Source organism: Medicago truncatula, chromosome 5 (assembly GCF_003473485.1).
Source record: "Medicago truncatula cultivar Jemalong A17 chromosome 5, MtrunA17r5.0-ANR, whole genome shotgun sequence".
NCBI lineage: Eukaryota > Viridiplantae > Streptophyta > Magnoliopsida > Fabales > Fabaceae > Medicago > Medicago truncatula.
The window spans coordinates 30,406,973-30,419,619 of NC_053046.1; the positions used below are offsets into that span (position 1 = coordinate 30,406,973).

The window sequence follows — 12,647 nt, forward strand, 5'->3', positions numbered from 1 at the left end:
CACACACTCAGATTTTGTGCGAAGAGGCTTGACCATTGTTTTGGTTTTCGAAATCAACATCGTTATCATAATTTTCTCACTTAAGTTTGGTGAGTCTTCTCATATATTTTTCTACTTTTGAAGACGTCTAAGATTAAGACTATATGTTTGCTTGCATGTGCTTGTTGTTGCGTTGATATGCATGTGTAGCGTACACATGATTGTGCATTTAAGCTCAATGTGGGTTTATGTTGATTTCTCAAGTGTTACAATTTCTGACTCTCTTTGTAAATTTGGATACCAGACAAAGAAATAAGATTTGCATGCATTTTCATCAAACATTGAAAAGTTCCTTGTATTATATATGAGGAATCATAGGTCACTTCTTTATAGGATTATCCTAACCAACTTTTTGAAACCTCGAATCCCATTTCCTGACATGATTCTCTTGTCATAGGTTTCTATATAGATTTCTTTGATAAAGATATTCAGATAGATTTCTTTATTTGTACATTTTCATTTTTCTCATGAAATAGTAAAGGCAAAGAATTGCTTCTAAGTTAGGCTATCCACAATAAAAGAAATACTAAACCCATAAAGTTCATTTTGCGGCTAAGAATTTCATCAAAGCAAAGTAACGTTTTGGTTTTTTAATACCAAAGAAACTCATAATTCATCATAAGACAAAACTACTCTATATTACAAATATGAGAAACATTATATATGCATTATTTCTACATCACATATTATCAATTCTTTCTATTTCTTTCCCAAAGGACACAACCATAAAATAACAAACAACTATAATCATTCATAATGCCAAGAGTTGTACCTTGGAAACTCTTAAGTTTCATTTTTTTTGTTTTTACTTTGTTATCTTTTTCTTTCTCTACCATATTCACCATAACAAACAATTGCCCTTATACTATATGGCCAGGCACACTCGCCGGTGCAGGCACGTCAGCGCTTCCATCAACTGGATTTCAGCTTGACTCAGGTCAAGCTGCGAAACTAACAAGTGTTCCAGGGTGGTCGGGTCGGATATGGGCGAGGACTGGTTGCACATTTGATGCATCCGGAATTGGCAAATGCCAAACGGGTGATTGTGGTGGAAGACTTGAATGTGATGGGAATGGTGCAGCTCCACCTACTTCACTTTTCGAGATTACAATTGGACAAGGTGATCAACAAGATTACTATGATGTTAGTATGGTTGATGGATACAATCTCCCAATGCTTGTTCTACCAAGAGGTGTATATGGTAAAAGTGCATGTAATGCCACAGGTTGTGTGACTGATATTAACAGAGGTATGAGCCCTAATGATGCTGTTACCTGTATCATATATGATGTAATTGCCAAGTGTACTATTTTGATTAAAAAATTGTAATTTTAAAGGTTGTCCTAAAGAACTTCAAGTAGTTGGTGGTGATGGATTTCAAGGTAGTGTAATTGGTTGCAAGAGTGCATGTGAAGCATTTGGATCAGATCAATACTGTTGCAGTGGACAATATGCTAATCCAACAACATGCCAACCTTCTTTCTATTCCACAATTTTCAAGAAAGCTTGTCCAAGAGCTTATAGCTATGCATTTGATGATGGAACCAGCACTTTCACTTGCAAGGCTTATGAATATGACATTGTGTTCTGTCCTACCAGCAACAAGTAAATTGCTTTCTCCCTCAAATATTATTATGACTTGCAAAGAAAACATATAAAACACACACTTCTGAGATTAGATGTGTCCTCAGGTCGGACAAATATCGATGTCCGATGAACGTACAAAACATACGATGTGTGTTGAATAACTCAGACAAGTGTCCCAATAAACACTTTTTTTTTACTTCAATACATCGTGGACACTCTTCCGACACGCATATTCATATACGATAATAATGAACATTTGTGTATACTTATTTTTTTTCTAACTCTCAACCGAACATTTTACAACAGGATTAACAAACCAAATGATGCATTTCCTCCACCACCACCACCACCACTATCAATTGGATTCCCTTATGAGAAGGTTCAGCAAGACAGTTCTTCTTCAAGTATTATCTTGCCCTTTCAAGTGACAATTTTTCTCTTAGTTGCCACAATCTCTATGTTAGTACCAAAGACATGGGCACTGATATGAAGTAATGCCAGCAAAGAATCACAAATTTTTCTTGTAAAGTTAGAGAGAAATAACATGGTAATGAGAAGCACTGATCATGAGAGCAGATCAAGAACCAATGACTTGTAAATACTCCAATAAAAAAACTTTGGAATAAATTAACAAAATAGAAAGTTATTTGCAGTGTAATCAGGCCTGTAAAGAAAGTGAAATTAAAGTGCTTGAGTTAAATGTTATACAGTCATATTTAAGATTTAAGTATAACCTTTCAAGGCATAAAGAAAACTTTGGCATTTAAAGCATAATGATTAGAGATGCTTTCCATTTAAAATTATTAACAATAAATTCATTATATTAATATGTAGTCCATCAAATGCATAAATAAGCATATCCATCAAAAATGCATTTGCTATTGATATAGTAGAAAGAATATAAATCGTATAGGTGAGGTAAAGATATGTAACTATGCCTACTTGTTATTGTTATGATCACGAGTACTTTTTGTAAACTGTGATCATCATATACGGGCTTAGTTTATAAAAGTCAACTTCTACGTTTTTGTGTTGGAAATGCTTTTCGAACCCCCCCGTATAGATCATATATTCTAAGTTCTAACCATACAAAATTTGTTTATACATGGTCATGGAAAAACAAGTCATTAGATTTAGATTGAAACTCTCCATTATTTATCTATATCTTGTTACAAATCATTTCTTCGACTTCTCCAAAACATTTTTTCTCGATTTGTTCAAGTTTATCAGAAGTATGGAAGTAATTTAATAGGTGAAGAGAAAATATTGTTTCAAAATGCCCATCTTTTATAAAGTTTTTCATGCCACACTACATGTGCATTCTTACTCCAAGCTAAACATTAAAAAAAAAACAACGACAACATTGTCATTAGAGCTCATACTTACATCTGATGGAGGACAAGTGAGGTCAGATATGTAGGAGGTGGTGACTCCAGGGTCGGAGCCACTCACAATAACAACATTGTGAGGGCTCTTACTTGCACAACATTTTTGGAACGCAGCGCCATATCTATACTACTACTATATGGTAATTTTGCGAAGTTGATACTTTAATTGGTTTGTTTAGTAGCAATGCAACATGAAAAAACATCTCACCTCTTTCATATTTTGGATCATAATATTTCATAATTGTGATTTTATTTTATTTCAACGATCAATATAACATGATAATGTAAATTTTTTTTTTTTTTTGTCTCTTTTTCTTTCTTTAATTTTCTTTCAAGTTGCATTGTAAGTATCATGGCCAAACGGACTAAAAAATGATTGTTATTCATATGGATGTTACAACTTTAAAGTACTTTCCTTTAAAAAAAAAACTTTAAAGTACTTTTATATCAAAATTTGGATGGGATACATATACATAATACATGCATCTAGTTAACTAAGTTCAATATCGTGTATTGTTAAGATCTTAATATGGTTAGAGTTAGTTTCTATTTGTTGGTAAGTTAGTATTAGTTAGAGTTAGTTAACTCTATTAGTTGGTTAATTAAGTTCTATAAATAGAACTAATATGTACACTATTCTTTATCTTTTCCAATATGAAACACAATAATTATTCCTTTGTATCAACTTATCAAACCTATTTCTCCTATAAAATTCATCTCCACATATCTTCTATCTCCATATTCATAAGATCTCTAAACAAGTATTCCAAGTTCGTGGGAGGAGGCTTTGCTAGAGGAGTGTAGGGCTCTACTATTTGATATCTCTTTGGTTCCTAATGTTTCAGATATATGGGAGTGGCTACTTGATCCTGCTGTGGGGTACTCCGTGAAAGGTGCCTACGATTTGTTATCTGTCGGTGATGTTTCTCAGATGGGCATACCTTTTGAGATGGTTTGCCATAACAAAGTTCATGTGAAGGTGTCAGTTTTTGCTTGGAGGCTTGTTCGGGATCGACTACCTACGAAAGCTAACCTGACTATTCAGGATGTTATTCATGAGGATGATATCTTTTGCGTTTCAGGATGTGGTCACGTGGAGACGGCCGATCATTTATTTTTATCATGTTCTACGTTTGCATCTTTGTGGCAACTGGTGCATGACTGGATTGGTTGTCTTGGGGTGGACTCTAATATTCTTGCAGATCACTTGGTGCAGTTTACTCTTTTGACAGGTGTTGGAAAAGCTAAAAGTTCTTCATGCGACTTATTTGGCTTTTGTGTTCTTGGGTTATATGGAATGAACGTAATAACCGCTTGTTCAATAATACTGTTACTTCTATTCCACGCTTGTTAGATAAGGTCAAATTGTTATCTTTAGGGTGGTTGAAAGTTAAAAAGGTTGTGTTTGTTTATGGTACGCAGAGGTGGTGGTCAAGCCCGTTAGAATGTCTGGGCATTGGCTAACTTGTATTTTCTCTGTTTTAGTTTTTTTCTAACATCTTATAATTTTTTATTGGTCTCCTAGGCACACCTTGTGCTTGAGAACCGCTGATGGTTGTGGTATAATATAATTCTATTTTGATTTCTTAAAAAAAAAAAAAAAATGTATTCCAAGTTTTCCCCTTAAAAAAAATGTTTTCCAAGTTCTCACATTCTAATATTATCTCTTAAAACAAAATGAAGTTTTGTCTCTCTTAAACCGATGTACAAATTTTTATGTACTATAAAAACTTGGTGATGTAAAAGAAAGTACATAATCAACATATATACAACTTTAAAGTACTCTATTTTTTTTTTCTTAAACAAAATACTTCATTATGTTAAATTTGGATGTACACACATCTAGTTAACTGAGTTCAATATTTGTGTCGAAACAATAATCTAGTTAAACAATGGTTAGAAGTAGTACATTTTTAGTAAACGAATTTTGATTAAAATAAGAAACTAAAAGAGATTTGTAGTATTTGGATGATATAAAAAGAAACTTAAAAAAGAATAAAAATTACTGTTTGGTTTAATGAGGGATGATGACTACAAAAATAAGGTTGGTTGTTTGACAATGTAAAATTTAGAGCTTATAAACTCATATGATAGAAAAAGATTTGTTTGGTAACATTTTTATCTTACAAACATATAACTTATTTTGATTAGTTTATAGTTTATTTTAACTAACATATAACTTATTGTTTTTATCTCAATTTTACCCGTTCCATATCTTACTTGAAAAAATTTGAGTATTTGTTAAACATATACTTTTTAGGGTTAAATATGTTTTTTGTCCTTATAAATATGTCAATTTTTTGCTTTAGTTCTTCCAAAATATTTCTTCAACTTTTAATCTTCTAAAAATTTCTCATCTTCACTTTTAGTCCCTCATTTAAAGTAAACTCATATATAGAATTTATATTTTGAATAAAATTTTGCTGAAAATTTTGTCAGGGTGACTAACCATGTACTTTCTCCTTAAAAAAAAAAAACCACGTACTTTCTAAAAATTTATAATATTATAAGAATCTTTTTCAAAAAAATAGAATTTTTTAACAAAACATGAATCAAATATGAATTTTTAGATTTTTGATGGTTAAAAATTCATATTTAATTTATATTTTTTTTTTAAATTATATTTTTTTTTGAGTGATTTTTATAATATTCTACACATTTATGTACAATTTTAATTTTTTTTTTTGTCAGGTAGCCTAGTGGCTAGAATTCACCTTATAAGGTGAATAAGTGGGGTGTCCGGGGTTCGAACTCCGGCCCTTGCATATAATAATGCATTGTCCTACCAACTGAGCTATGCTCACAAGACTTCTGCACAATTTCATAAGGACTAAAAGTAGCAATTGAAAATCTTATAAGGACTAAAAGTTGAAGGAAAAATTTAGAGGGACTAAAATGAAAAGGTGGTATATATACTATTAACAAACTCATAATCACCTAAGCCTCACAAATGACTTCTCATCATATGGTTCAATTGGTCATGTTAGAGACCACTTATAGTCAATTAGTGCAAACATTTGCGCATGTGTGTGCGCGCACACACGCACGCATATAGATTGACGAGATCAAAAATCTTGGATCTCACGTTACTTTTTACCATTTCTTACCGGTCTTTTCCTCTTTAGTGCAATAGTTAGCTTTTCATGTTCAAGGGAGAGGAATTGTTCCCTAGTTTCTTACTGAGCTATTCATGTTTACATTCATTCATGTACCAACAATATAAGAAAGGTTTAAATATGAAAATCGTCCATGTAATTTGGTCCAGTTTTGATTTTTGTTCCTGTAAAAAAAAATTAAATTACATCATTATAAAAAAAATTGTTTGAAAAAGGTCTCTGACCCCACTATTTAGCTGATTTGGTATGGTTTTGGTCACGTGACAGTCGCTGACGTGGCATGCCACCTAATATAAAAAATTTTAAAAAAATGAAAATTCTGAAAAATTCTTTTTAAAATAAAAAAAATTTAAAAATTCTGAAAATAAATTTTAAAATATTAAAATAATTTTCTGATTTATTTTTTTGAATATTATATATTCTGAAATTTCTGGATTTTTTTTTAAATTAAAATTTTCTTAAAAGAACAAGAAATTAGATTTTTTTTTAAATTATAATTTATTGTTGAAAATTTTAAATTTATAACTTTTGAAAATATAATTAGCATTATTTTCGAAAAAGTTTTAATATATAAAAAAATCAAATCTGGTAAAATGAAAAAATCTGGAAATATTTAAAAAATTTGTGGAAAAGATTAATATATATTGAAATTTTCGATTTTTTTTCCATAATATCATATTTAAAAAATTAAAAAGATTAATATTTTAAAAAAAAACAAAATTTCCGAAAAAATATTAATCATATTTAAAAAAAAACTATGGAAAATATTTTAATTTTAATTTTTGAAAAAAAATATGAATTTTTTCCATTTTTCCAGAATTTTTTAATTTTGAAAAACTAATATTTTCTAGATTTTTTTTTATTTTTACCAAAATTTTTTAATCATTTTTAATTTTTTTAAGAACTTTTTTATTATTATTTAAAAAAATTCACAAATGTCACGTGTATCTAATAAAAAAAAATAAAAAAATATACAATCAAACTCCAATATTTGTTTTCTCTTCTCTCCTTCTCAAACCCTAGTCGTCGACCCTTTCTTCTTCTTCTTGTCCTAGGGGTGATTTAGGGTCAATTTTGACCCAAAGATCACCCCTCCGATTTGTTTTTCCTTCTACCTTAATTGAATAAGTGATTTCACATATTTTCTGTTTTCTTTAGTTTGTTTTTGTGATTTCGTCGTCTTTGAACGACTCTGTTTGTTTTGATTTCCCATCTTTGTGCGGTGTATTTTTTATTTCCCGTCTTAGTGCGGTGTTTATTTGATTCAGGTTGAAAAATTAGCTTTGAACAAGAGCAGATCCGATCAATGACAATGATTTTGGCGTCGTCAACGTTGCAGATCAAGAGACATGAGGATTCCGGAGACTTGAATATAGTCATATTTGTAGGCATATGTACCTTGCCGTTTTATGCTATTAACATGTATGATGTGAGTTTGTTCACAAATTCATCCCTTTTGTTTTTAGCGAATTTGGATTTGTATTGTACCGATGTATTCTATCAATTTGAATGAGTGAATATCGAAAAAAAAATTATACAATCAACGCGTCACGTCATCAGAAAAAAAAGTGACACAACAGATCACACCAGCAAAAACACACAGTCAACATACCTAGAGGGTATTCTAAAACAAAACAAAAATTTACAAAGATGAAATCTGACAAATTTTTTTTTACAGAGGGTAAAATTAAAAGTGATCTATATTATAAAGTAAAGGCAATTAACCTTAAAAGTAATATTTTATCCAACACATATAGAAATGAATCTGAGATTCAAATTCCACATCAGATGGTACATAATCCAATCAATTCATCACACAACTACAATTCATTCTACTTTTTATATTAAAAAAACAGAAAGATAAAATTGAAAAACACCAATCATAGAGCTTTTTTCATCAATTTGGCAGAGAGAATAGGAACAGAACAAATTGAACATTTGTCAATGAAAACCCTTCCTTAACAACTGTTCCTGCAAATTCTCAACATTTAAATCAATCCATCATAATCCATATAAACCTTTAATTACCCACTAACATTTCTCAATTAAAATACTAGTATAGTTCTACTTGTATATTATTAAATCAAATCAAACTATATCATTTCATCATCAATAATGTTTAATTTCGAGTTGAAAAAGTGAGAACGCTACGGCACTGTTTTGTTTCTACGCAACCTTCAATCACGTAAGTTCTTTCTTTCTATCACGTAAGTTCTTCATTTCCAATCCTTCTACTCATTCATTGTTACCACCCATGTCATCAAAATTCGTTCTTTAACATCGGATCCTCATGATGGTCATAAAAAAAATTGATTTTTTTTTATTTTTTATTATTTGGAAACCCCTTTTGATCTATGTGCTAAAAATTGAATTTTTTTAATGGGTTTGTTTAAATCTGCATTGTAGTTTGAATTTGATAAAGATTGCTATTTAAATATGTTTAATGATTGTTTTTTTTTATTTTTTTTTATTTATCAGAGTGATTCTTGCTTCTGGTTATGCTTGATGATGGTTTGCTGGATTCATATTGAGTGGTGAAATGGTGATTGATTATTGAGATGTTAGTTACTTTTAGCTGTATATAATATAATCTGTGTTTTTTGGAATTTGGTATTTGATTGATATGTACTGGTTTGAAAAGTAGTGTTTTTTGTCTGTGGAAGAGATTGCTTGATTAATTAGGAATTAGTTAGGATGGATTTGCAGAATAATATGCAGCCTGAATTGGGAAAATTGGAGCAGATTGTTTATCAATTTCTTTTGAAGTGTTTACACATCATTTTGGATTCAAGGGTACCGTTGTTACGTCAACATGATAGAAGCGGTGAGTTATCAATGGGTGGTTCTCGTGTGAAGAGGAGTGATAAATGGTTTAATTTCGCCTTAGGTGATCGACCGTCTGCTCTTGATAACTTGAACTTTTGGCATAGGAATTTGATGGATCCAATGATAATTGACATTATACTAGTTCATCAAGAGAATGGTTCTTCTGTTGAGACAGTTATTGAGAGGTGGAATGTTCAATATGAATGTCCAAGAGGAATGGCTCCTCAAACTAGTGACACTACTGTCTCTTACAAGAAAACATACCAGAAGTCGATTATACTGTTTCGTGCGCTTTATTCTCAAATGAGGCTTCTCCCAACTCATAAGATATTTAGGCAACTAAGTGCAACAAATCATAGTTGTAATTTTGATATTGTCTATAAGGTATCTTCCTTTAGTGATCCATTTTCTAGGGAAGAAGGAGGGATGATGGGAGAATATATTTTCACACCCATTGACGCGCTTCCAGGACGCCTTAGCTTATCTGTGACTTACCGTACTACATTATCTGATTTCAACCTTCAGTGTTTAACATTACCAACAAAAATAATCGCTGATTATGTTGGAAGCCCGAATACCGATCCTTTAAGGTATTTCCCTTCTTCAGTAAAGGGTGTTCGTGCGCCTCCGTCTTCTTCGCCACTTGAACGCCCTCATAGCTGGACGCCTGGTTTTCATAAAGCAGCGCCTTTTGTACAGAACCATCAGTATGTTGGATCACCACCGGCACATCGTGGTTCTCACAAGCCATTTGATTTTCCATCTCCACCTACTGATAATTTCAATAATAGATATCATAACCGTCGAATACAAAGTCGGTCAAGGTCTACAAGTTATGATGAGTATCAACTTTCTCCTCCATTCTCATCCTCACCATCTCCTTCACCACCTATACATATTGGCAATACGTTGCATACCCGTATGCGCTCTGAAACAGCACCTGTGACTATACCTCATCCCATGATGGGAAAAAGCTCTAGAAATCTTTCTCCTAATTTTTTAGATCCTAATAGAAATTCTCTGCCTCCATTATCTCCCAGAAGGAATGATACATCGTCACATGAGTCTCCATCTGGAATCAGGTCATTCAGGAAAATAGAATCTCTAAAGATTGGTCAAAAGGTAACCTTAATTGGCCCTTCATTTCTAATCCTAAAGTTTTAAATGAAATGTGTTTTATCTGTTTGATAAGCCTTTATTTTTGCTTCACAGATTGTCAGAGATAGCAAGGATGATTCGGGGCGGTTCTCTGGATTGTTATCTTCTAGTGACTCACCACGCATTGGAGCTTCGAGAACATCAAGTAGTAGATTATCTTTTCAGGATGACTTGGATGATGGTGACTTTTCGTGTCCTTTTGATGTTGATGATGTTGACCCTCCCAATGTTCTGTCAAGGTACTTTGTGGAAATATCTTTATTGTAAACTCTTCTACGATAAGCGCTCAATTAAATTGTTTATACAAATTCCACATAAATGATAAATCTCCATTTATGATCTATCAAGTTTAGTTATGAATATAAAGTTTGTCGATACTAGTAGTCAGTGATATGATATCTATATTGTTCTCTGGACGGATGTACCTTTTCTACTTGTTGATCCATCAATTCTGATTGAAAACAATTGGTTAGAATTCAGATCTTCAAGCATGACAGGGTTGTTGACTTGTTGTCTTCAATCTTCTCAAATTTATGTATTCCATGCTAGATTCGACAATACTATTTGATTTTGAAGAGAAGCAGATGCTGGCTTCCATATGGGTGTCAGTGTGTGCTTACTTCTTTTTTAGAAGAAAAAAAAAATTTGTGGGGGTGGAGTGGTTTCCCTCCCTGAAGTTGGTTTTAGAATCATGGTCGTGCTTTTTATTTATCAAATACTAAAGCAAAATTAAAATCAACCTTCATAGTATTACATAATTTGTTAACTTCTGATTACTCAATGGTCATGTTCTCTTTCGGACTTTGGTTGCCTTAGCTTTTTTCATGTCTGTGCCTGGCATCATCTACTCCTGAAATCCAACATGATGGATTCTACTTTTGCAACTTGTATATTGTTGTCTTGCTATAGCCTGTAGCAACATGTAATTGCCGGTCATTTAGCTGACACTATCGACTGATCCTTTTGGAAACTAATGATAACTTGTTGTATTATATTTATCTGTTCGATGGTATTTGTAGATTTACCATGTATAATCAGATGAAGGAATTGTATTAGAATGTCCAGACAAACAATACCGCTTAATGTAACCTTTGTTAGATGTTTGGAAACACTGTTTTACTGTATTATCCTCGTTTAAATTTCTGTATTACTTTGACCACTCTTTCTAAAGCTCCTCTAAATGTTCATGATTTGTATTTTAGTATCTATTCTAATCATGTTATTAATTTTCCTTGTTTTGTTGATTTTATGCGTAAATAGCCATAATGTGGATGGGAGGAAGAGTGCTTTGGAGTCCCCTTCAACATCATTACCAATAGGGAGAAAATCACAAGATGCTGCTGTTGGTGTTCTTGTGCACATGCTTAGAACAGCGCCTCCTTTGCGCCAAGATTCAAGCTGTTATTCATCACATTCCCTGAAGGCTGAGCTCGATGGAGGAGTTGCTACCGCTTCCGGATTCTTCATGCCTCGAAAGACAACTGATGCACTTGAAGAGCTTAGGAGTTACAGAGAAATGAGAGACCTTCTTCTTTCCAAGAGTGGTACTCGGATCCTGAAAAGAGATGAAACTTAAGCATGATCATGTGTTGAGGGAGTTGATGCTGACTTAGGAGGGGTACTAATTACAAGTTATACAGAACAAGCGCATGGGGAAAGAAATCAGACTGATGAATTTTTGTACATATATTGACTTTATGATTGGCTAGAAACACCAAAGTTATTATTTTATCATCATGATTAAAATACTTCTAATTTGCTATAATCTCATAGACATTAGAAGTAGTTTGGATGAAAGGTTGTTGAATTTATTTGTAAAGATGCACATATGCTTCTGTTGAAATGTTGAATTTTAAGTAGAAATTAGAAATTTTGTGGAGTTCGGGAGAGGTATGTTTCCTATTTCTACATTTATCTGTTTCCACCTTAGAACTATCATTGTGATGCAAAAGGGGTTGGGGTAGAACCGTTCATGGTTCAGTTCAGGAAGAAAACTATACAGTTTCAATCGTTTGGTAAACTGAACCAATGATTTATCTTGAATGAAACTGATAGGGCACAAAGATTCAGTGCATTGATCATGTAGTTACAAATTGAACTGGTTCTATCTTTCGAAGGGCATTTTTCAGCCTAAATAGATATTGAGGGGCCATAAAAACTCTCACATGCGCGACGAGACACGTGGATATTCTTTCAACTAGTTTTGTTGATACTATATCAATGGATTTAATTTAATTTCAATTTTGGTCTTTCTATTTCTATGGTATATTTCTTGAACATTTGATTACATTGAAAGAGACCAAACCATTTCATCCAAACGCTTTAGAGTACTATTATTATACATACTAAATTCAAGATGAGCAATTTTAGATAAACTAAAATAAAATTACAAGACCAAAACAAAATTTAATAATATATCGGTAAGCATGGGCGGGTGTACATACAACACGTTGGAGGCAACCACCCCAACACACAAATTTTGAATTTTGTAATATTCTACAAAGAATTAACATTTTTTATTAAAAAAAAGTAC

General features: G+C 32.2%; 2 protein-coding genes across 3 annotated transcripts; both read left to right on the forward strand.

Annotated features, from left to right (window-relative positions):
- Positions 1–671: 671 nt before the first annotated feature.
- LOC112421837 (pathogenesis-related thaumatin-like protein 3.5) lies at positions 672–2,331 on the forward strand. The gene is made up of 3 exons (XM_024783786.2): positions 672–1,288; positions 1,377–1,644; positions 1,933–2,331. The coding sequence occupies exons 1-3, from the start codon at positions 796–798 to the stop codon at positions 2,114–2,116; spliced, it is 945 nt and encodes a 314-aa protein (XP_024639554.1). The 5' UTR covers positions 672–795; the 3' UTR covers positions 2,117–2,331.
- Positions 2,332–7,981: 5,650 nt separating this feature from the next.
- Positions 7,982–12,007, forward strand: LOC11426224 (autophagy-related protein 13a). Of its 2 annotated transcripts, none has more exons than XM_024784231.2 (4): positions 7,982–8,337; positions 8,609–10,078; positions 10,169–10,353; positions 11,375–12,007. In XM_024784231.2, the coding sequence occupies exons 2-4, from the start codon at positions 8,825–8,827 to the stop codon at positions 11,688–11,690; spliced, it is 1,755 nt and encodes a 584-aa protein (XP_024639999.1). In that variant the 5' UTR covers positions 7,982–8,337; positions 8,609–8,824; the 3' UTR covers positions 11,691–12,007. The 2 variants fall into 2 exon arrangements, with proteins under 2 accessions (XP_024639999.1, XP_003615489.1); XM_003615441.4 differs by having other exon boundaries at positions 7,982–8,315.
- Positions 12,008–12,647: the final 640 nt, after the last annotated feature.